This window comes from Panicum hallii, chromosome 5, assembly GCF_002211085.1.
Source record: "Panicum hallii strain FIL2 chromosome 5, PHallii_v3.1, whole genome shotgun sequence".
NCBI lineage: Eukaryota > Viridiplantae > Streptophyta > Magnoliopsida > Poales > Poaceae > Panicum > Panicum hallii.
In genome coordinates, this window is record NC_038046.1 from 29,628,020 (window position 1) to 29,651,428 (window position 23,409).

At 49.2% G+C, this 23,409-nt stretch overlaps 1 protein-coding gene across 1 annotated transcript; it reads right to left on the reverse strand.

Annotated features, from left to right (window-relative positions):
- Positions 1 to 2,094: 2,094 nt before the first annotated feature.
- Positions 2,095 to 13,472, reverse strand: LOC112892590 (fibrous sheath CABYR-binding protein-like). Its single transcript, XM_025959723.1, has 9 exons — positions 13,401 to 13,472; positions 13,136 to 13,327; positions 10,342 to 10,378; positions 10,016 to 10,253; positions 9,724 to 9,938; positions 9,547 to 9,659; positions 9,328 to 9,475; positions 2,250 to 2,419; positions 2,095 to 2,181 (listed from the first exon to the last, which is right to left on the reverse strand). Exons 1-9 carry the CDS (start codon positions 13,470 to 13,472, stop codon positions 2,095 to 2,097), a joined length of 1,272 nt encoding a protein of 423 aa, XP_025815508.1.
- Positions 13,473 to 23,409: the final 9,937 nt, after the last annotated feature.

Consider the following 23,409-nt stretch of genomic DNA (forward strand, 5'->3'; position numbering starts at 1 on the left):
ATGGTGTCGAGCGTGGTCCTAGCGGCCGTCTGAGCGAGGTCGAGCTGATCGAACCTCTCGGTCGATGACGTGATCGTCGAGTCAAGCCGTTCATGCATCGTCTTGATGTCCGCAGCAAGGCCGTCAACTCGTGTCCGCATGTCCTGTAGCTGTTCATCCGCTGTGCCTTCGTCTCCTGCCATAGTTAGCGCAAACACAAAAACAAAACCGACGACGACAAGGGTGTAACGGCTCACAAGGCGCTCACAGTAGTGCTGTTATCAAGTTCTTATCCGTTCGTACCAAGCACACAGGGGTGATCTGCAATCAACAGGTAGAACCGGCGAAAGATTGGAGGAGCGATTGCCTGGAGAAACAAAGTCTGCTTGTCGTAGAACTATGTGGAGTTTTGGGTAGGCTGCACTCAATTCAAGGGTTAGCACAATCAAACAATATTGCAAGGTTGAATTATAGTGCCAAACACGTAATCAAAGCTGCTGGAAACAAAGTGCAAAAGGTGAGCAAGGGTATGGGGGGCAAAGGAAAAAAAACACAAGAGAGAAAAACAAGGAACCTGGGCGTCCTGCGGAGAACGCCCAAACGAAGGTAACCTCCTTTCGGTTTCCCCCTGTTTTGTTTCTGCGTTTCTGTTTTTTTTTTTTTTTTTGCCAAGAGTCCTCAAAACCGATAATATGAACACAGAGGATCTCAAACAGCAAGTTACGACACACACTTTTTCCGAAAGTACAGGGGTATTCCGGTAAAAAGAAGAGAGATCTCTCTCTCTCTCTAGAGTAAGGCGAACCTCAGAATATGGTACCAAGAAAGAGAGATACGGATGTGAAAAACTAGCACGGCGTGGGGAAGGGGGGGGAAAAAAAGACCTGGGCAGGTGACCGAGTCGGTCACGGCGCGTTGTGGAGGTGGGGTGGAGGGAAGGGCGATCGAGTCTGATTCGGTCCCGACGTGTGTAAGGGGGATGTGCGGCCGTCCTGTGCCCGGACTCCTTGCCCGTTCCTCTTTTTTTTTTTTGACTTTCCTTTTTTTTTATTGCTTTCTTTCCTTTTTTTTTTTGGACTTTCCTTTCACACAGGAGTGCGGGAGGATGAAACAGGGCCGGCGGCGCTACGGCACGTGTGACCAGGACGCGATCAGAGAAGAAGGGTGCGGCGTGTGTGGTAGGGTTGCGGCGTGCGTGGGGTAAAAAGGAAGGCGAGCAGCAAGATGGAAGGGCGGCGCACTAGGTGTGAAGAGACAGGAACAAGGCGATGAGAAAACAAAAACACAAGTAACCAGCAACAATTGAAGTGTACAGCACACAAATTCAACAACGCAAGTATTGAAAGAATGCGCGAGGCTAAAAAGGTTGCTAGGACAAGATCTAACCTGAAAATAAATTTTTATTTTGGCTTTTGTGGACTGTAGGAAGGGCAAAAGAAAAACACTCGATAAACTCACCGATCAACCTGGAAAGCTGATACCACTTGATAGAGTCGGAGTGCCCGATCTTTCGGTGAGTGGAGTTAATTTCGATCTGGTGGAAGATGACCCTCACGATCCGACTACGACGAGCGAGCCCGAAGCGCCAATGCAATCGCTGAACCAACTTCCTGTGGTTACCGACCTTGTTGATGCAAGATCAGCCTGATCACGAAGATCGTTTCCTGCACGCAATCGAAGAACGAACAAGAAAAAGATGCGAGCAATCACAATATCACTTGAAGGTGGAGTTCTGAATCTCACGAGGACAGCGCGTATTTGCGCGTGTTCGAGAGTAGCTAAAGCTAGATGTAAAACAAAACTCAAGTCTGGAAAACAATGATGACTCTATCTAAATAGAGGAAGAGAGGGGCGCAACCCTAGGAAAGGGCGGCCAGGAAGGGGGCGCAGCCCCTAGTGGTGGTCAGCCCTAGGCGCCCACGCAAAGGCCTCAGTTGGGCCAGCATCTATTCTTCTGGGCCTTCGTTCTTCAGCAGCATGACGAAGTTTAGTTCTCTTGCACGGGCCCGAGTGATTGGCCCAAAAGGAGGTGGCGCCTGGGGTGGAGGAGCATCTGGTGTCGCCGGAAAAGGTGCTGCTGGCGTAGACGTACTCGTGTTGTAGTTGATGTCCTCATCACCTCCTCAGGACAGCAAGTTCCTTGCGGTCGCAGGCAATGGCCTTAAATTCCTCTGCTTGCTTCCGGGAGTGAGCGATCATACTCTGCAAAAAGGGGAAGTCCAGATAAGCAATTCGATATATTCTCTGGCAGTACAGTCTTCAGGCCTCACCATGGCAAGGTCATGCACATTCTTGAGGATCTCTATGTTGCCGTCTGACAATAGCTGGTCACCCGCCAGGTCGGCGGCGACGGCATCCTGACAGCCTGACTCAACCAGCTGCGGCTCATCGGGTCTCCCGGAGGTGCCCACGACTTCTTCAGTTGTCAGTTGCTGCGCACCTGCAATCACAAAGGTTTTCAGCATACAGCGTGTTGATCCCGGCAGCTAGCCGGGGCGGTCAGATGCTCACCTGCGCCATCCGTTGGAGCGGCGCCAGGGGCCTCGACCTACTTCTCGCCACTGGCCACGGCCTCGACTTGTTGGAGCTTGGGAGGCGGCAGGTCGGGCAGCGTTGTGTCTGTCCCAGGGACTGGCTCCGCGGGCCCTGACCCTTCGGGGGCCAATGCCTCGGGGGCCAACGCAGCGGCGACTGGCCCAGCACTCAATGATTCCTCCCGGGTCGAGGACCCGGGGGCTGGGGCAGTCGAAGTTGGCGTTAGCTGGAGGTCCGCGGCACTTGCAGCACTAATGAAGTCGAAGTTAGTCAACACATAAGTAGAAAGATCAAATCGTTTGCAGTGCAACAAGAGGCAGACTTACAGTACAGATTTCTTCTTAATGGCCTTCTTCATTCGCACGGCCCGACACGGCATCCCCGTTACTGGCGGCGGGGTTTCACCAGCTTGTGGCGTGGTCCCCACCACAGCGATGGTGACGGCGGCGGCGGCCGGGGGGCTCGTCTCTTCTTCTTCGGGCCCGGCTCGGGCGAGGGACGCGGAAGGACTATAGGAGGATGTCATAAGTATGACTCAGAATTAAGGTACCGCATTACAACAAACCGATAGACTCTTACCCGATGGATTCGAGTTCCGGCACCTTGCGCTTGCGCACCAGTCGATGGCCTTGTGGCACCGGCGGCAAAGCACCGGTCAACTCCACGCTCTATTCGGAGGAGTTGTCCTGGCGCGTTTCTCCTTCGGCTCCTTCTCCCGCCTGCGAGCCCACGCCTTCGGTGGACTCGCTGCTGCGTTGAGCTGCAGCAAGGCGAGCCCTCTTGGCTTCAGCGGCAGCAGAGGGGAGGAGGTGGTCCGGTCGGGGGACGTCAGGTCGCGGCGGGTAGCTGCGGTACAGCTCCGTGTGTCCCTGCAGAAAGTTTTTCAGTTAAGTAACGGAGCAAAAGCGGTTATCTTCAGCAAAAAGAAGTCGAATACTTACTGGTTTGGGCGGATTCCGTGCGGAAAACAATATGGGCACGTACGGCACGGCGTCCACGTCTAGCAGCACCCGCTGAACGCTGGAGCGCGACTTCATCTGGCAAATCCTCTGCGCACATGCGAGAAGGATCAGCGGGGCCTGTGTACTCGAATCCCAGGCGATGGCACTGCTGGATGGGTTGAACGCGATGTTTGTAAAATGCGAACATGACGGAGGCGCCAGTCACTCCCTTCTTCTTCTGTGCCTCAATGACGTCTAGCAGCTCTTTGACTTGGTCCATCTCCCCGCCGGAGGGTTCAAGGTTCCATTCTCCCCTCACTACAGGTGGTCTGTTCGACTTCGTCGACAGATGGGGAGCATGGTTTTCGATGTAAAACCAATGGTTTTTCCATCCAGGAAGGTTGGAGGGGAATTTGTATGTGAGATATTTGTCGCCAACCTGCTGACGCAGTTGGATGCCGGCGCCCCCCACAATGGAAAGGCTCTTGGAGGTGGGCTGTGGTTTGATACAGAAGAGGAAGCGGAAAAGATCCCAGTGGGGTTCGATTCCAAGAAAAGCCTCACAGTAATAGATGAAAATTGAAATGTGGCAAATAGAATATGGGTTGAGATGGTGAAGCTCAAGCCCGTAGTAATACAGAAGGCCTCGGAAGAAGGAACAAGAGGGGAGGGCCAATCCCCGTTTGGCAAAATAGAGAAATGTGATGATTTCGTCAACATTTTCCATGGGAAAAGGTTCGCGGTAAGAGGGGCACCAATTGACAAGGGTCTTTTCTTGCAGCAACCCCTCGGAAACTAGGTACTTAAGGTGGTTGTGGGAGCACTTACTGTGTGACCACTCTGCGGTTGAAGGTTGCGCCTCCTTCTTCTTCTCTTCGATCTCTGCTTTCTTGGGCGCCATCTCCGATTCGCTGGCCACGAGATGCTCGGGGGCCGCGGGGAGAGTGGCGGGGAGGTTGGAGCGGGAGGATCTCCTTGGGGGGATGGCGGTGGCGCTTGGCTCAGATTGGGGATTTTGGTGGCTTTTGGCAGAATGTGGATTGAAAGTGCGGTTTTTTCCCTACTGTTGTCACGGGGTTAAATAACCAGCGGGGTGGGGAAAAGTTACTATTCCGAAGTTCAGGAGTCACTTCCGAGAATATTCCGCAGTCGAGGGGTCATTTGGTGGATTGTTTGGATTAAATATTCGATTAACCATTTTTTCAGGGTTAGTTAGCCCGAAAAAAGGGATTTCTCGAATTAATAATCTAACACCCATCATCTATACCATCATTTTGGTAATTTCGCAAGTTGTCATTTTTAGCCTGCATGCCACGGTTGTTGGATCCTTATCTCCAAATTTTGTGGGATTTGGATTCAAGACTCGGGGGCTGCGGGATACGTGGCATCGACTACTTATTTTTCAAATTTTTTTGAAGGATAAGCAGGATTGCAGATTAATGGGACCCTCAGCCTGATTCTCCGATTCAACCTAAGTCTCGGGGGCTACTCCATATGGAGTGCGATTTTTCAATCGCACACCATAGTAGAAATAAAAATTCGGGGCATGAGCACCTCATAGCTTCGATGCAGCCAAGAAAGTACTCGAAGGAGGATTTCAAGACGAAGCTTCAGAAGAAGACGGAGACTACTTCGAAAGTACTCGATAAGCCTGCAGTACTTAGCTACGAAGAGCTCGGGGGCTTGTCAGACCCGGGGCCATGGGACTGGGTACATGACGTAGTTTAAAGAGGTCTAAGAGATTAAGTTTGCCTTATCTCTTATTCATTCTATTTATCTCTTATTTATTCCGTTTAAATAGGAGATAAGGCTAACCAATACAGAGGGAATCAACTCGAGATATGTTCTGGTACGATTCCTTGGCTGGTGTTGGTTTGTATCTTTGTAACTCTGGCCTCTCGGATATATAAGGGAGGACAGGGACCCCTCTCAAAACAGAGGATCATTAGGTCATTCTACACAAAAGGGAATACAATTCACCATACAGGACGTAGGGTGTTACGCTCTGTGCGGCCCGAACCTGTCTAAATCTTGTGTTCCTTGCACCTTCAAGTTCCTGATCTCGGCATCTCCTCACCCAAAACTTACCACCTTGGGTATATCCCTCGGTGGGCAGCCGGTTAAACACCGACACTACGTGGACGACGTGGCTATGAAGACCAGAAGTCCCGAGGGTCTGATCGCGGATCTGGAGGAAACTTTCGCCAGCCTACGGAAATACCGATGGAAGCTCAATCCAACCAAGTGCGTTTTCGGCGTTCCTTCGGGTAAATTGCTCGGGTTCATCGTGAGTAACCGGGGCATCGAGGCCAACCCGGAAAAGATCACAGCCATCACTGATATGGAGGCACCTGCCATAATCAAAGATGTGCAAAAACTTACAGGGTGCATGGCAGCCCTTAACAGGTTCATCTCCCGACTAGGGGAGAGAGGAATTCCTTTTTTCAAGCTCTTGAAGCGCCAAGATAAATTTCACTGGACAGAAGAAGCCGAGCGGGCCCTGCAGGACCTCAAACAGCACCTACAGTCGCCCCCGATCCTCACAGCACCGTTGCCGGGTGAGACCCTCTTACTTTACGTTGCGGCAACTACCCATGTTATCAGCAGTGCCATTGTTGTCGAGCGCTCCGAGGAAGGCCATGCGTTCGGTGTGCAGAGGCCTGTTTACTTCGTCAGTGAAGTACTCTCGGAGTCTAAGGTGCGGTACCCGGCAGTCCAGAAGCTTCTTTATGGCATACTGGTTACTTCACGGAAATTACGCCACTACTTTGAAGAATACCAGATCACTGTGATCACAGACTTCCCGTTGGCGGATATCCTACACAATCAGGACGCCACGGGCCGTATCTCAAAGTGGGCAGTGGAACTAGGGGCTTTGTCGATCGACTTCAAGCTAAGCACTACGATCAAGTCCCAAGCTCTAGTCGACTTCATGGTAGAGTGGAGGGAAAATCAAGTTCCAATCCCAGTCGACAAGCTAGAGCATTGGACCATGTATTTTGATGGTTCTCTCAAGCTCGACGGCGGTGGCGCTGGCATTTTGTTCATATCCCCAAGAGGCGAACAACTCAAGTACGTCCTCCAAATCCTCTGGGAGGTATCCAACAATGAAGCCGAGTATGAAGCCTTGCTTCACGGGCTTCGTTTGGCGATATCACTAGGGATCAAGCGGCTACTTGTCTACGGTGATTCTCTTTTGGTCATCCAGCAGTCAACAAAGAGTGGGACTGCAACAAAGAGACCATGGAGGCCTATGTACAGGAGGTCCGCAAACTAGAGAACAAATTCTCTGGCTTAGAAGTTCATCATGTGCTACGGGAGCACAATGTCGCTGCTGATGCCTTGTCTAAGCTGGGTTCAACCTGAGCACAAGTCCCAGCAGGGGTATTCGTTCAAGAGTTGAAGCAACCGTCCATCAGCCCTTCACCACAGGTCTCCACCGGCACTGGCTCTGTACAGCCAGAGCGGGAGGTTATGCTGGTTGGCGAGGACTGGAGAGGACCCTTTATCAACTTCATCCGAGATCTCGTATTACCGGCAGGGATGGATCCCAAGAGCGCTGATGCCGCCCACGTCATGCGACGGAGCAAGGGGTTCGTCTTAGTCGCACACAGGCTGTATCGACGTGGTGCACGGTCTGGCGTGCTTATGAAGTGCGTCACAACAGAGGAGGGCCAGGACATCTTGCAAGAGATACACGAGGGCGTATGCGGTAACCATGCAGCGTCACGCACGCTAGTCGGCAAAGCGTATCGAGCTGGCTTTTGGTGGCCCACCGCCATGTCTGACGCTGAGGACCTGGTGCGACGATGTCAAAATTGTCAGTTCTTCGGCAAGCAATCACATGTCCCGGCTCACAACCTTATTACCATACCACCTTCCTGGCCGTTTGCATGCTGGAGCCTTGACATGATTGGCCCTTTGCAACGGCGCCAGGGGGGTTTACTCATGTCCTTGTGGCTATCAACAAGTTTACCAAGTGGATCGAGTTCAAACCGATCACCAAGCTTACTCCAAACAGGGTGGTCAACTTCTTCTCTGATATCTTGCATCGTTTCGGCTTCCCCAACACTATTATCACTGATTTGGGTTCAAATTTCACGGCCAACCAATTCTGGGAATTCTGTGAAAATTCATCCATTGAGGTCACGTACGTTTCAGTGGCACACCCAAGGGCAAATGGGCAAGTCGAGCGGGCGAACGGCTTGATCATTGATGGTCTCAAGAAAAGACTTTATGATGCCAATACCAAAAAGGGCGGGAAGTGGATACACGAGTTGCCACACGTTGTCTGGGGGCTCAGGACTCAGCCGTCCAAAGCCACAGGGCAGACTCCGTTCTTTCTGGTTTATGGCTCCGAGGCGATTCTCCTAGCGGACATCATGTGGAAATCCCCAAGGGTCGAGATGTATACAGAAGGCGAGGCGGACGAAGCACGACAGTTGGAGCTGGATTCTGTCGAAGAGGCTCACTGCTCTGCTCTCGTTTAGTCAGCCCGTTACCTGCAGGGGATCCGGTGATATCATGATCGCAACATTAAGGAACGGTCGTTTAGCATAGGCAACCTCGTCCTCCGTCGCGTTCAGGATGAGTTGGGTTTGCACAAGCTTAACTCAAGATGGGAGGGACCTTTCATCGTCAAGAGGGTTACAAGACCAGGATCTTATCGACTACAACACCCCGACGGTTAGGATGTACCCAATTCATGGAATATACAACACCTGCGACGTTTCTACCCTTAAGGGGACTTGTCCCCAGTTCCTGTACGCGCCACGGTTATTTTCCTTTTCTGGGTCCATATGGTGGCTTTTTATGCCACATGACCTGAAAGGTAGTTTCTCGAATACACTGCGGAGGCTCTGGCCACGCCCATATTATTCAAATCGACTTCTTGCTACACGCATTTGTGTCGTCATGATGATAATCATGTCCTTTCCAGACTCGTTGGGCTCGACTTGTTCGGGTTTTATCTAACTTGTTTGGCTTGTCCCTTCGCTGGGCTGTATCGACTACCCCTGATGTCGTTATACTCAGGGTAGTTTTTGACTGTTTGCTATGAGGCATCCTAGTCGCTGCGCCACATATTGCGCGCTCCGGGCAAGGTGGATCCGCTCGGTCGGATTCCATCTGGCTTATCCGACAAGCTCCCGTGCAGAGCTATATCGGCTACCTTCTGAGTCGTTGCACTCAAAAGTACCAGGTCTTTGCCTCAGGCGAGACAATACTCTCAGAGTTCTCATAAGGCTACATAAGAAATAACTGCGGTCTCTTATATTACAAAAGGCTTAAACACTAAGGGCTCAGTTTTGGACCATGTTTTCTACAATTTTTTCAGCTACCGGCCTGGCTTCTACCAAGTACTCGCGGAATTTCTCGTCAGTACAGTCGGTAGCTACGCCCCCTACGAGTACTTCAAGTCAAGCCCTCGGCCAGTATGATCGTACTAGCCCTAAGGCGTGACCCACGTAGGTGGCGGCGGCCTTGGTGACGAAGTCCAAGATTCTTTGTGGCGCTCCTCGAATCCGATCTACCAGTGGGGGCTCGCCTTCGGAGTTGTCCTCCTACGGGTCCACCATCTCAACAAGCTCTTGAGCTGCCGCCTTCAGCTCCTGCAACTCTTTCTGGCGCTTCTCTTTCTCTTCGCCTAGAGTCTTGATCTGCTGGAGGCAGTCGACGAACTGCTTCTCCGTGTCGGCCATCACCTTCTGCAGATTCTCGACTTCATCTGCGCGGCGATTGAGCATGTTCTTCAACTCAGTAAGAAGCTCTTCTTTATAATTTATGATTTTCTTAATTTCTACGGTGATGAACAGGTTTCAGAATACACAAACATCGCCAAATAATACAAGTTTGCGCGTAAGATCCGTCATACCTTGATGCGCTTTTCGCTGCTCTTTGAATTGGCCTCGAAGCTCGGCGTTCGCACGCTCCAGGCTGGTCCGCTCCCGCGTCAGTTCGTCAATGCGCCTTGCGGATTCTTCCAGCCTGGTGGCTTGCTCGTGGGTCTTCTTGCTCGTGTCCTGCATATTTCCGGTGGATCGAGATGAACGATTCAACCACACTCAGCATCAGTAGGGCATGTGACTCTTACCTGGGCAAACTTGCTAATGGCTTGGAGTATATTTTCGACTTCTTCTCCAAGGGCGGGCTGCGCGCTAGTCCCCTCTACAGCTCCCACCACCTCAACGATTAAGGGCTGGGCGGCTGTCGCAATAAAGTAAGTGTTAAACAAGTGATGACTATGGCTGAGGGTAGCCGGATACTTTACCTGCACTCTTGGCGGGCCCTTCAATGGCAACCTCGACTTGCTCATCGCCACCAGCTTCGCGTTCTGCTTGCTGGGGCTCGGGCGGCGGTGAGCTAGGCAAGGTTGCAGCCGCTTCTTCTGCTGGTTCTGTTGCGCTGGTTAGCTCGGGCGAGGGCTCGGGGGCTGAAGGAGCCAACTCGAGTCCTGGCTCATCCAGCACCACTGCCGATGCGGGCCTGTTCCAGACAACATAAAGTTTTGATATTTTTGAATCTCATACATGGCTAACGACGGGATCCAGAGTAGTGCTTACACGTGAGACTGGGTTATTGCTGGATCCTTGAACACCAGTCTCAATGGCTTCTTCACCACGGTGTTTGCAGTTGAAGGTGAAGGTGTACAAGTCAAGGGGGCTGGCAGCGCTGGCGATGGAGCTGCCTCAGCCGAGGCCGCCAGCAACCCGGAGGTAGCGCAGTCAAGGGCGCGAGATGCCCAAGTCGAGGGCGCGAGCTGCCCCGATACAGCGCCCTCCACGGCGATTGTTACTTCACCTGCAGGAGAAGGCAACGGGTCCGCCCCATCAGCCTCTGTGGGTCTGGCTTCTGGTGCATCATTCCTGGTTGAGGGTGTTTCGACTACCCTCTGGCACTGGGGGCTTGGCAGAGAAGACGAAGGACTACAAAACAGAGTTGTCATCAGTATTCAGCAGAACAACTCGATACCTTTATAGTTTGACAAGCATTTACCCGGCGAGGTCGGCGGTGCTGGCTTTGCGTTTTCGCATCTCCCGGCGGCGCTGGGGGATTAGAGGCGCGTCGTCGGATAACTCCACGGATGATCCGGAGGAGTTGTTTGCTTGCGCCCTCTCCCCGGTTGCCCGGCTGCCCTCGGCCGACTCGTTGCCAGCGGTTCTTGCTCTCTTTGCTTCTGCCGCGGCGCTGGGCAAAGTGTGATAGGGTCGAGGAAGATCGGGTTGCGGCGGGTAACTCCGGTACAACACCGTTTGATCCTATGTAAAAAGTTCATCAATCAGTCTTAGCTCTCCGTAACAAAGGAGAAGTCGAGAAGTCGAACACTTACCGGTCGATTCTGGGCTGTAAATCCTGCTGGAACATAAGGGACGGTTTCCACATCCAGAAGAATTCGCTTGACGCGAACAAGTGCGGCATTGTCTCCAAGTTCCTCTGCGCACATACGAGATGGGTCTTCAGTACCTAGGTACTCGAATCCTAATGTATGGCGCTGTTGGATGGGTTGAATTCGGCGTTTGAAGAATGACAACATCACGGATGCCCCGGTTACCACTGTCTCTTTGTGTGCGGCGATCAACTCTAGCAGTTCATTCACCTAGTCCATCTCTGCTTTAGCAGGCTCCAGTGTCCATTCGGGGCGCTGAACAGGAGGTTTGCCTGAACGCACAGGGAGTTGGGGGGCGTGGTTTGCAATGTAGAACCATTGTTGTTTCCACCCGGGGATATTGGAAGGAAATTTGTAAGAGACGTATTTATCACTAGCATGTTGCCTCAGTTGGATACCAGCACCTCCTATCACAGATGGATTTTTGGCGGTTGGCTAGGGCTTCATGCGGAAGAGGTAGCGGAAAAGAGCCCAATGGGGCTCAATTCCAAGGAAGGCTTCACAGAAGTGGATGAAAATGGAGATGTGGCAAATTGAGTTAGGGTTGAGGTGTTGCAGCTCAATCCCATAGAAATAAAGAAAGTCACGGAAGAACGAGCAAGTGGGGAGGGCCAGACCCCGTTCAGAAAAAGAGCAAAACGATACGATCTCGTTGACATTTTCCATTGGGAAAGGATCGTGAAGGGCAAGGCGCCAATTGATGAGATTTCTCTCCTGAAGCAGACCCCCCAGCACTAAATTTGCGAGATGGTGGTGAGAGCACTTACTAATCGACCACTCGCTGGTTGCCGCTTGCGCCTCTTTCAGTTCCTTCTGGTTGATTTTCTTTGGCGCCATTTCGGATCTGTTAAGTCACGAGTTGTTGTTCGCAAGACGCTCGGGGGCTACGGTCGATGGCTTGAAGGATCTTGACTATGCAGGGTGGTAGAGGAGTGGCAGCAGGGTGAGGTTTAGTGGAGGTTTTTGTTTTTTCTCTGGCGGCGGCGAACGATCTGAAGGTATGGGAAGAACCCTAACTGACTGTGAGGTTAAATAACCAGCGGTCAGGCAGTCGTTTACTGTGCAAAAGATGAAGCGTCGCACAAGGGGAATACTTGGAATACGAGCGGTTTTTGGTGGATTTGTTGGGCAGTTATTTGATTAACCATTTTTTCAGGGTTAATTGTCCCGAAAAAAGAGGTTTTTCGAATTTCGAGTTTAATTTCTGCCAATTACATCATCTTGAATTATATTTTCTCAACAGGGAACATTTTTGCCACGACCTTTGGGATCCTTTTTTCCAAAATTTGAAGAGATTTGGATTCAAGGCTCGGGGGCTGTGAGACACGTGGCATCGACTACTTATTTTTCGAAAGTACTCGAAGGATAAGAAGAAAAGACTCAAGATTAGTTTGACCCTCAGCTTGATTCTTTGATTCAACCTAAGGCTCGGGGGCTACTCCATATGGAGTGCGATTATTCATCGCACCCCATACAAAAGAAAGAATTTGGGGCATGAGCACCTCATAGCTTCGATGCAGTCAGAAGAGTACTCGAAGAGGAATTTCAAGACAGAGCTTCGAAAGAAGTCGAAGACTGCTTCAGAAGTACTCGATGAGCCTGCAGTACTCAGCTACGAAGAGCTCGGGGGCTTGTTAGACCCGGGGCCACGGGGCTGTGTACATCAAGGAGTAGAACTAGTCGATACAGAAGGAAACTACTCGAGTTGTATTTGAGTACGTTTCCTAAGCTAGTATCAGGCTAGGATTCATGTAACCCTGTCCCCCTGGATATATAAGGGCGGGCAGGGACCCCCTCAAAACAGAGATCACCAGATCAACATCAAGGCAATACAAACCATCATACAGGATGTAGGGCATTACGCATATTGCAGCCTGAACCTGTCTAAATCTTGTGTTGTCTGCACCTTCGAGTTCCTGATCTCAGCGCATCCCAACCCAAAACCTACCACCTTGGGTATACCCCTCGGTGGGCAGTGGAATAAACCCGACAGCTGTGGCTGATGATCGTCCACTTTGAGTATGGCCGAGCTGATGAATGCAGGGTCAAATGAGAGCAACTCCGAGAGGTTTAGACCTTGAAAGAAGACAGAGAATTAGTATGGCACAGGGAAGGAAGATGCAAACAGCTCAGAGGTATAACACACCTATCCAGGAGAAGGATTGATAGCCGATGAGGTGACGATCGGCTCCTGCAGATGCACCCTTTCTAGAGAAGGAATGATAGCTGATGAGGTGGCGATCGGCTCCTGCAGACGCACCCTTTCTGGAGAAGGATTGATAGCCGATGAGGTGACAATCGGCTCCTGCAGCTCCTGAAGGTTGACCAGAGTGTCGACTGTTATTGCAAGACTCTCTAGAGTTTCCAAGATCGGATCCTGGAGGTTGACCAAGGGGTTGACTGCTGTCACAGGGTTCTCTGGAGCTTCTAGAATTGGGTCTACTTGGCGCACTGGCTCTTCCCCGCTGGAAATATCTACGATATCAGCCTGCAAGCAAGGAAAGAGCAATTAAGTCGAAGTATACATGTTCAGAGGACCAATTATAAAGGACAATCCAAACCTGGCTGACGTTCGGAGCTTCTTGATCGTTAGAGGATGGTCCAGCTTCCTTCTGAATCCTCCTGACAGTCATCTTTCTCGCCTTAGTTTGGGCTCAGGGGTAGCAATGTCGGAGGCTCGCTTTCGCTTGGAGGCCGATTTTGCAGAATCAGGCTGGATCCACATGATGACCTTTGACGGGGGAGGTGCATTCTTGCCAAACAAGACTATGGGGGCAACTGGTAAGAACTTGAAAGTGAAGCCATCATCGTTCTTGGGCTCCGAACCATCCTCCTGCTGCAGAGAAAATAAACGGAATTAGAGAAGGGGCCAAGCAGAGTCATGAAGAAAGTACTGAACTGTTGGTAATACCTCTTCCTCAGGGGCTTCATACTAAGCATCAATCTGCTGCAGCATTGGCCACAAGGCTTTCCGAAAGACATGGGTCTTCCACATTGACCACCAATTCTCAAAGCCGATGGCCGAAGAAGTGAATGATAAGGAGATAGAAATTGGGATGTGAAGATCATTAAATAGGCTATAGCATCTTTGGCTGGTGAGAGTATCGAGCAGGTTAGTTCTACTTATTGTCAGATGGTAGAGGAAGAAGTGGGGAGGAACTTGCCCAAGACCAAATTGCCGGGCTGCTACAATTGGCTAGTAAAACTCATAACCTAGCTTGATGATTCTGTTGGAGGTGCTCATGCCAACTAGAAGGAAGCAAGGGCGAATCATGATAGAGTATAAATGCCAAGTGCTATCATCATCGGCAAAGTCAGCCAATCTGAAACCGATTGGGTTCTCAAAAATCTCAGAATCTGTATAAGGGAGGAAGATTGGGTTGTTCAGGCCTCGGTAGAATATCCTAAACTAGTTTGAGGCGTCTGTGGGATTCAACTTGCTATCAGGAAGACTGTACAAAGCCTGACCGAAGCTGGTACACCTGATCCATCACCCACTCTGATCTGAAAAAGAGTTATTGGTCAGAACAGGGAACTTTGGTATGTGGTTCTAAAAATATAGGTGATCCCATAACTGGATGAACCACCAGGGACCACTGGTTCTGAGTTTCTTTTGGGTAAGCAGGCTCGAAGACATCAGGTGAAGATATCTGTAGACCTCCCCAAGGAATAATTTACCAAGGCCAACAGTACTACCTCTAGCCAGTTCATACGCTAGGGAGAGATAGTTTTTGGTTGGGGCAAGGGAAGGACCGCAGAATAAGAAGTATTCCAACCAAAGATTCAGAAAGGCCGTATGTTCTTTCTTAGTTACAGGGCCTTTGTTTTTTGATGTGCTGGTTCAAGTAGGCACCCCAGTTTGTGCACTCTATTTTGGAGGATAATTTGAAGGGGACCTCAGGCAGTCTGAAGGCAGAGGGGCTGGGTGATGAGATGTCCAAACCAGTAATTATCAACACATCCAGGAGGGTTGGAGTCATCGGCCCATGGCCAAATAAGAAGTAGTTTAAGGCATCAGACCAAAAGTAGCCGATGGTTTTCAGGAGATTTTCGTTCTTCTCGAGAGGCGACAAAGATAGAGAAAGAGCATCGGCTATCCCTATGGTTTCCCATGTGGGCTGGTAAGTTTTTGCTACTCTGTTGTACCAAGATACCCAGCCCTCGGGAGGATTCAGCCAGGCACGCAGGCTGTCGGCCCAGGAATCTAAATCTATGCCTTGGCTTACAAATAGGATCCTGTTAGCCTCGCAAGAAATCAAAGCTACTAGACTCTCGTAAGAATGAGGCCCAAGATAAAAGGAATTGGGGGAAGAAGGATGCGACAAAAGAATATCTGAAACCTGAAGAATCAATAAGAGCCAAATAACCGGAAAGGATCATTTAATGCTTCAAGGGATCGAATAATTACTTTATTAAATTAGCGAAGGTCGGTCAAACCAAGGACACCCGCATCGGCATTCGAGGATTCCGCCATCTGAAGCTCCAATGGTGATCGAGGGTTCGAAAATGGACCTAAGGTTTGCTTTGCGAGTCTCAAGTTCGTGCTCGGGGGCTCTGATCTGGGTTTTGCAATCGGATGTGTGGGCAAGGGTTTTGGAACACAACTTAGATTCGGGGGATCTATGTAGATCTGCTGTGGCAGAACCAACCTAAATTATACCGGCTCAAGTACGCGAGTCCACTCCCGAGGGCTCCAACGTGCTTCAAACGGTATAATCCCTTGGCCTGTCGGGTAACGTCCCGATAAACCACCGATACACAGGATCAAATAAGGTTACCTCACACGAAGGTGAGTCCAGAGATACAATCACCATCACGTTTTACATCACAAGGAATTACATTACAAGTCTCCAAAAGAAGTACGAAGTTTCAAACTTGGAGAAATTATTACAAACTGGTAAAGTTATGGTTTTTAGCAGCGGAAAACATACGTGACGATCTACAGCACGTCGACAAGACGGATGTCATGCTAAGCCCGGGCACGACATCACTCGGTATCACCAATGTTGGTCGGGGACGGATCTCACTCCGCGGACCAACCTTCTGGAAGAGCATAGGGCCAAAACAAGGGAAGAGTAGGATCTTCAAGGGTTTTACCTGAAAAACATATAGCTAGCAAGGCTGAGTATACTAATACTCAGCAAGGCTTACCCGGGATTGGGTATACTTAGCCCATAACTAGACTCATGAAGGCATTTCAAGGGTTCTGGGTTTATTTCCAGCTGAAAAGCAACAAAGAGTATAACCTACTTTCAATTTTTAACTTTCATTTTCTAGTTGAGTATTTATTCTAGATTAGCACCTATACTAAACAAGCAAGGTAGTGTTTATCATCCATCAAGATTATCCATCATTAGTTCCACTTCTTACTCAATGTGGCAGAAGGGATAAGCAGTCTCAATCCTCGTGAGAGGCGGACGATTCGAATCGAATTTAACCTTGCAAGGTAAACCTAACTCACACGCTCGGAGTACCGACAGGGTGTTCCGAGCAACCGTTTCCCTCATATTCCGGGTTATAGATCGGGGCCACCACAAGCGACTGCAGGACCGTACGCACACCCAATGTGTACAGGACATACGTCTGTAGCGCGACTACAAAACCCGTATTCCTGTCTGCCTTGCAGAACGTACTCCCACACGTCGGTGCGTGTAAACATAAAATAAAAGTCGAGTGGTGGGAGCGCGTCCATTTGCCGGGCCAATCGGGTACTAGGCTTACCGCTTACCATATTTCGCGGCATGTGGCTAGTACTTTCAAAAACTTAGCCACCACTACCACACATTTCGACCTTAAAGCTTTAATCAAAACAGACAGGGTAAACTTCCAGGTCATGACACGGTACATGACCCTGTCCGTCATCCTTATAGTGGTTGCAGAAATGTAAACATGCAACTCCTATATCGCGCGAGTGACAGGAAATCACCCGACTTCTACCGGTTCTATTAGCGAAGCATCTAACCGATAAGGACTCAGGAGCATTACATTGGATTCCTAGGATTCATGCATCTAGGGTTTCACTTCAACTCCTAGACTTATTGCAAGATATAATATAGATAGACTTAGATTGCAGTGTAAATAAAGTAGTGGGATATGTCCGGGGCTTGCCTTTACTGGTGGGTCTGAAGTCAGTAAGTCAATATCTTCCGAACTTTGGTTCGGGGCTTCAGTTAATCCCTTGGTGACGTTCACTTGATCTTCAGGAACATCTTTCGTAGACTCCGGGGAAATTTCGTAGGTACCGTTGCCGAAGTAGTCGTATCTACATGTAATGCAACATTACATTCAAGCGTGCACACAAAACTATTTTATTTCACAACAAAGTTACAATCCAGCACTTATCTAACACACTATTCACATAACAACCAAAAAGATCTGAACTAAACCTAGACAGAGCTTTAGGGGGCAACTAACTAGAATCGGCTACTCGTTGAAGATTACAACAGAGCCGATTGGAAACAACAAGGGTTTAGCCGATTGAGAGGTGCATCGGGTTCCTAGACGATCGATGAAAGTATCGAGTACTTCAGCAGAGGGGTGATTCCTAAAGAAGTTGTGTTTTAGCTGAGATGTGCTTAAGTGTTATCCTAGATAACTAGGTGTGGTTATATCGACTCGACTACGTCAGCACAATAATTGAGTGACGTACAGCCGATTGGGGTGTGGTTAAGGGTATATGATTGATAGGTATAAAACCGACCTCTCAGTCGATAAATCGACTGATAGAAGTGTGTGGATATGGATGGGGCAACTAAGGATCGATCAGCCGTGTTTGACCGATACGGAAAACAACTAGAATCGGCTTGGGTCGGCCGATGGTAAGAACCTTAAGATCGTGGGTGTCTTTTCGATACATCGTCTCTGTGCAGTCGATGTGGAACAGAACAAAAGGATTGTATCGGCAGTAGCCGATACTAGAAAGGTAACAATCGTATCAGCTAATCAGCCGATGGTAGAAGTATCGACTGACAGCTGTTACGCAGAAACATCATAGACTTAAAGAAAACAGATGCTAAGTGGTTGGGTTGATAACCTGACACTGAAACACAGCTGCCGAGATGTAGTGGCTAAGCAGCAGATACACACGAACTAATAAAGATTCTTATACGAGAAGGGCTTTAAGGAGATTGCAATCAAGACGAGAACAATGTCTTGATGGTAGAGATATGAGCGTTCGTGTGATGGGTTAACTAATTATCACACTACTCTACTTGAAGCATATATTCTACAATCTATACTTAGCTACAATACATGCATATCACAAAAGACACAAATAAAGCATTCATTACCTAATATTTAACCTAGATTACAAATCAAAGATTTCAATTCAAGATCACAACATGAACTTGTAGATTTCGACTTAGGGTTTTCAAACAAAACTGATTTTACATTTTTATGAACTTCTTACGAAATCTATGAAATGTAGAAGGTCACTGATTTTGAAATAAAGGAAGTTCTGGAAATCTTACAGAAAATACTCTAGAACTTTTTAAAACATAGCAATCAAGTCCCTGGTCCAGGAAAACAGATAACAAGAAGTTAACGACGATATCCCGGTAAAGGAATCGCCGGCATTAAGAAGATTCAGTAGGTCGGGGCAAACCTTGGTTATGGAAAAGAACGGACGGAAAGTGAAGTTCCGTGGCGAACAAGATTGGCGAAGAGAAAAGCTCGATGAAAAGGTTCACGAGTTTTCTTGAGGTGTTGTGGTCTTGCTCGGATGATCGGTGAAAGGTAAGAGGTGCTGGATGTCGTGGACTCCTGGGACGAGATGATGGAGCCGAATGGGTTCGCTATGCCAAATCCTCCGCGAACCTCAAGATCCTCATGCTCACGGGTTAAACCTTCTTTTGCTCACGCACACGTGCCACTGAAACACGTCTGGCACACCCGCGTAACTTCCTGCAGGACTGTCATGCTTGGTTGCATCGAGGCTCCTCCGAGCTCCCCACGCCTAACTGCCACTTTCGCCCCGCAACTCCTCCTTCCGACTTGCCTCGCCGTAACCGTCACCTTCGATTTGCCTCCTCTTCTTCCAGCTTGCTGCCCCTCGTGCATCTCACGCGCGAGCGAGCTCGTGTCCTCGACACGACCACTCTTGCACCATCAGAGATCACCGGGGCGTAGTTAGGGTCGATGCCATCACGTTCTCGCATCTCGCGCAGAAGCCTTCCATCGCAACTCCTTCTGCGCGTGCCGTTGCTCGGCACGTCGCATTCCAACACTATTTGCTCGTGCCCGTGGGTTCATTCTGCTCCGGCCGCTCAACATCTGCCCATACCGCCAACTCCCACGCGCCACCACGCACATGCTTGCGCCACTCGCTCGGCACCGCCCACGAACCACTCCTGTGCCGCTACCGCGCACGCCTGCTGCCTCACCCGCGTGCCTGGGCCACTCCGCGCGTCACTGCTCACTCCGAGCTACTCGCCTCCGCCCGGGTCTCGCACCTACTGCGCTCGCACGCGTCCTGCACGCCATTGCTCGCTCGGGGTCGCTCGCATCCAGCATATCCGTGCCGCCACGCTGCGAGCCTCGCCCCAGCGCCGCTTGGTTCGCGTGCCGCTCACGCATCAGTGTTACGCCTCCCGCGCGAGCCGCATCCACACCCGTGCCTGCGCGTTCCTGCTCGCGCGCACCTCCGGCCATGCACATGCTGCTCCTCCTCCGGCCGAGCCACTCACGCGCGTGCCGCCAACCGCGTCTCCAACGCCCTCCGCGTTTGCGAGCCATCTTGCCTGCGTTAGCTTGCCCGGCCGCCTGTGCTTGGTCTGGGCTGCACGCCTGTCTGTACGCGCAGCAATTGCCGCCCACGCCTAAAGCATTCCCTGTGCCAATGCGCCGTCCGCGCTCTCCGCTTGCGTTGCTGCCGCCCGTGCACCTGGCCGCCCGTGCGCACCACACCCGAGCTGCTGCTGCCTTGGGCTTTGCCCGCACCTGGCCGCGCGCTGCTCCCGCGCCGCCAGCGCCTAGGCCCAGCCAGCCGCGCGCCGCCTGGACCCCCTGCCATCGCCTGGGCCGCTGGGCGCCGCCAGTGCCAGCCGCCCGCACGGCCCCTGTGCTGCGCCCTGCGAGCCGCCGGTTCCCGCTGCACGGGCCCCTGCGCGCGCGCCCGGGCGCTCCCGCGCAGAGCCGCTCGCCCGCGCCCGCAGCGCCCCGCAGCGCCCACGGCCGCCGCTCGCCGGCAGTCCTGCGCCGGCCGAGCGCCTGGTGGAGGAAAGGAAGAGAGGCAGGGAAGGAGGTGCCCAGAAGTGTGACACCGATGGAGAGAGGGAGGGGAAAAAAATTGGAATTGGACAGAGGTGGAAGAGAATAGGATAGAGGCGGCTGGGATAAAAGAAACAGAGGAGAAAGGGAAAACAGATTTCCCAAGGACTTATACGCGATTTCAGAAAACTGCAGGGGCTCGTCTGTAAAACTAAAATTTCCCGTTGATTTAAAACCCAAATGAAGAAATGCCCAAAACGAAAGTTGGAGAGTTTTTCAAACTCTACAACATTGCTTTAGGGCTCAAATTCAAAAACTCAAAGTTTACATTTTTACACGTGAACCTTTGAACAAAAGTCAGATTTGAATTGCTTTTGTCCTAAAGAATGAAATGTTGTAAAATTCAGGACCTAAATGCAAGCATTTATGACACGTCATGATGACGGGATAGACTCGTCACAATGAGTGGATAGACATGTCATGATGACTTGCACTTTTACACTTTAGTCCTGAGTAATTTTGAAAGTTACTTTTGTAAATCAGAGACTTGCATAAAAGGACTTGTACTTTTATAAGATTACGTAAACACCCTTATTTTTACCATTTTACCCAAAATTTTTACACACTTCAACACTTGCATTTCAAATGCAACTTTCGGATGAATACATAACTTTTTACAGGGGATAAAATAAGAGAAACATGTTTGCAAAATCACCCTTCACTTATTTCGAAATTACCTCCCATCCAAACACATTTTGCAAAAACAACCCTACGTTTTTCTGTAATTATAAAAATACCCTTTTTTACTTGTACTTTAAATTTTCAAAAGCTTCACACAAACACGCACAAGCTTTACACTTAACAAACACATATTTCACACTAACAAAATATAGGTCTAGCATTACAAGTATATGAACTGTCACAGCCTCCCCCCCTAAAAAGAATCTCGTCCCGAGATTCGGACGAAAGACTCTTAAGGGAAGAGAAACAAATCACCCATTAAAAGTAACAGGAAGCAATTACACCAGAGAAAATTGAGGTTGATGACGAGCATGACGAGATGAGTATAACGAGAGGATGAAGAGATGGTACATAGATAAGTTGGACAATATAAGAGAGGAAAAGGTGATCAAGTTCTCGTAGAGCTAAGATCATCATATGAGAACAATAAGTGTTGGCGATACTAACATTCATCACAAAGCTTATGGATAGCAAGTGAGGATAGAACAAAAGATTGATAAATGATGTTCGAAACATTCCTGCTCAGAGTTCATTATCTGAATAATTTTAATAATGTTGATTGCAAAACATGCCTATTATATTGATGCAATCAAGGGATAATGAATAAATGCTCCAATTTAAAGTGCAATGCTCGATATATAACCATGATCATGATGCACTGTTGAGATGTATGATTACAATGATGATGCGACATGAGGATGGAGAATTCCATGCACGACCGAGATGATGCATATGACACAATGCAATTTCCATGATGCTGACCAAATGATGCATACACTATGATGCAAGGATGATGATACTTGCAATGTATGCACGTATGAAATGCATGAAGTATGATGCATACTGCTATCATAGGTTGATGATGTACACGACTCGCACCCTGCAACCGTTCTCTCGTAACTAATCACCTGGGTAGTTCTATATCCTTAAGCGAGGATCAAAAGTTAGGACACTAGTAAGGTTGCATAAGAAGAGATTGCAGTGGGGTTACGTCACATATACCTAGTCACCAGTGCGCTCCTAATGGCTCAATCATATGGCTGCAACACACATGAGGCCTTAGGTTCCGACACGGCAACATGATCATGTGATTAAACACCACCACAAAAGAGGAATAGCAACCCTATAGTGCCAACAGCAGTAAGATAAACTTAGGAAACCGAGGACAACCCGAAGTTGCACTAGAGGCATACCCGTTAGTCAGTCTACGGATCTTTGATGACGATGCAACATCATGCACTGACCAAAGATGATATATGTTATGATGCATAACTTTTGCAGGAAAATTTGTATCCAAAGGTAATTATTGTCATACATCTTTTTTTTAATTTATCTAAAATCATCTGAGCAAAAATGGAAGGTGCAACCTTCAGATGTTGTAACCAGAATAGCCAATAATAATAGGTACAACATCATGAAAGGATAGATGAATCACTGAATGATGGATTGAAGGGTTTGATGATAATTATCAAGGTTTAACCATCAAACGAAAAGTTCAGTACTTCTGCCGAAACAGATTCAAAGCAAGATCAAGGATTTGATTTAGCCGTCAAACTAAGATCGGCGATAAGGTTCAAACATAACCCATTCCACTTAATTCACAAAAGGCGTTCTCAACTCTAAGTTAGCCTAGCAGATTACGTTGGCTCCTACCACACAAAATCAAAACAGGCATTCAGATACAAGCACATATTTCAGTACATCAACGTAACAAACAAGGCAATTTGGTCAATCCAAGACAACATGATGTATGCACGTTCTATCGTCCTCACAAACAAAAATAACTGCCAAGTAATCTTGGTCTTACGTGGTTAAGTACGGTGGCATCATATAGATACGTCTCTCCCTATATATATACTAGTCGTTCTTACGTTCAAGCTTACGTAACGAGGTTAGCATACCTGCAGAAAATCATAATATATATATGTTGAACCTTTCATGCCAGCATGTCATGAAAGCGTCCCCAATCATTACTGTTCACTATAGAAACAGCATCTGTACAATTACCACCGTACAGACAACGTTAACATACGTTATCGAGATAACGTATTCACGGGGGTACCGCAAAATGCGGGGGTATGATCTGCGATCGCCATACCCTGCGCCGAACCATATACTCCCAATGTAGTCAACCGAGGTTGGTACATTGGCAGCATCTCAAGTAGGCCACTGCTTGAGAAACAGCGTTCGGTTCGCATCACCGACAGGAAGGCCAAGCTCCCTCAGTTGGCTGAGGATCCTTACCTTCTTACCTCATCGTCGAAGATGTCGTTACAGAATATAAGGTTGAGTTGTGCATGAATTTAAGTTTTAACGGAAAAGTAATGCTGGAAGTTAGGATTATATATATACTATAGCCACCTCTATTTTCCTCATAAGCATTACCCTAGGGCTTTACGTACTAAGCATAATCCTTAACGAGTCCAACACGGCTTTGCTAAACATTTTGTTGGTCAAACTTTTATACTGAAAGTATTTTTGAAGCGTCCCCCCATCAGGGAAGACTTAAAAGTGTTGATTTATCAGTCCCAGGAGGCTGATAACACTTTTATTACATCAGATGGTACATCACCGTACAACTCTACGCGGTAATGGGCAGTGAAGCGCCACTATCGCGAGGAT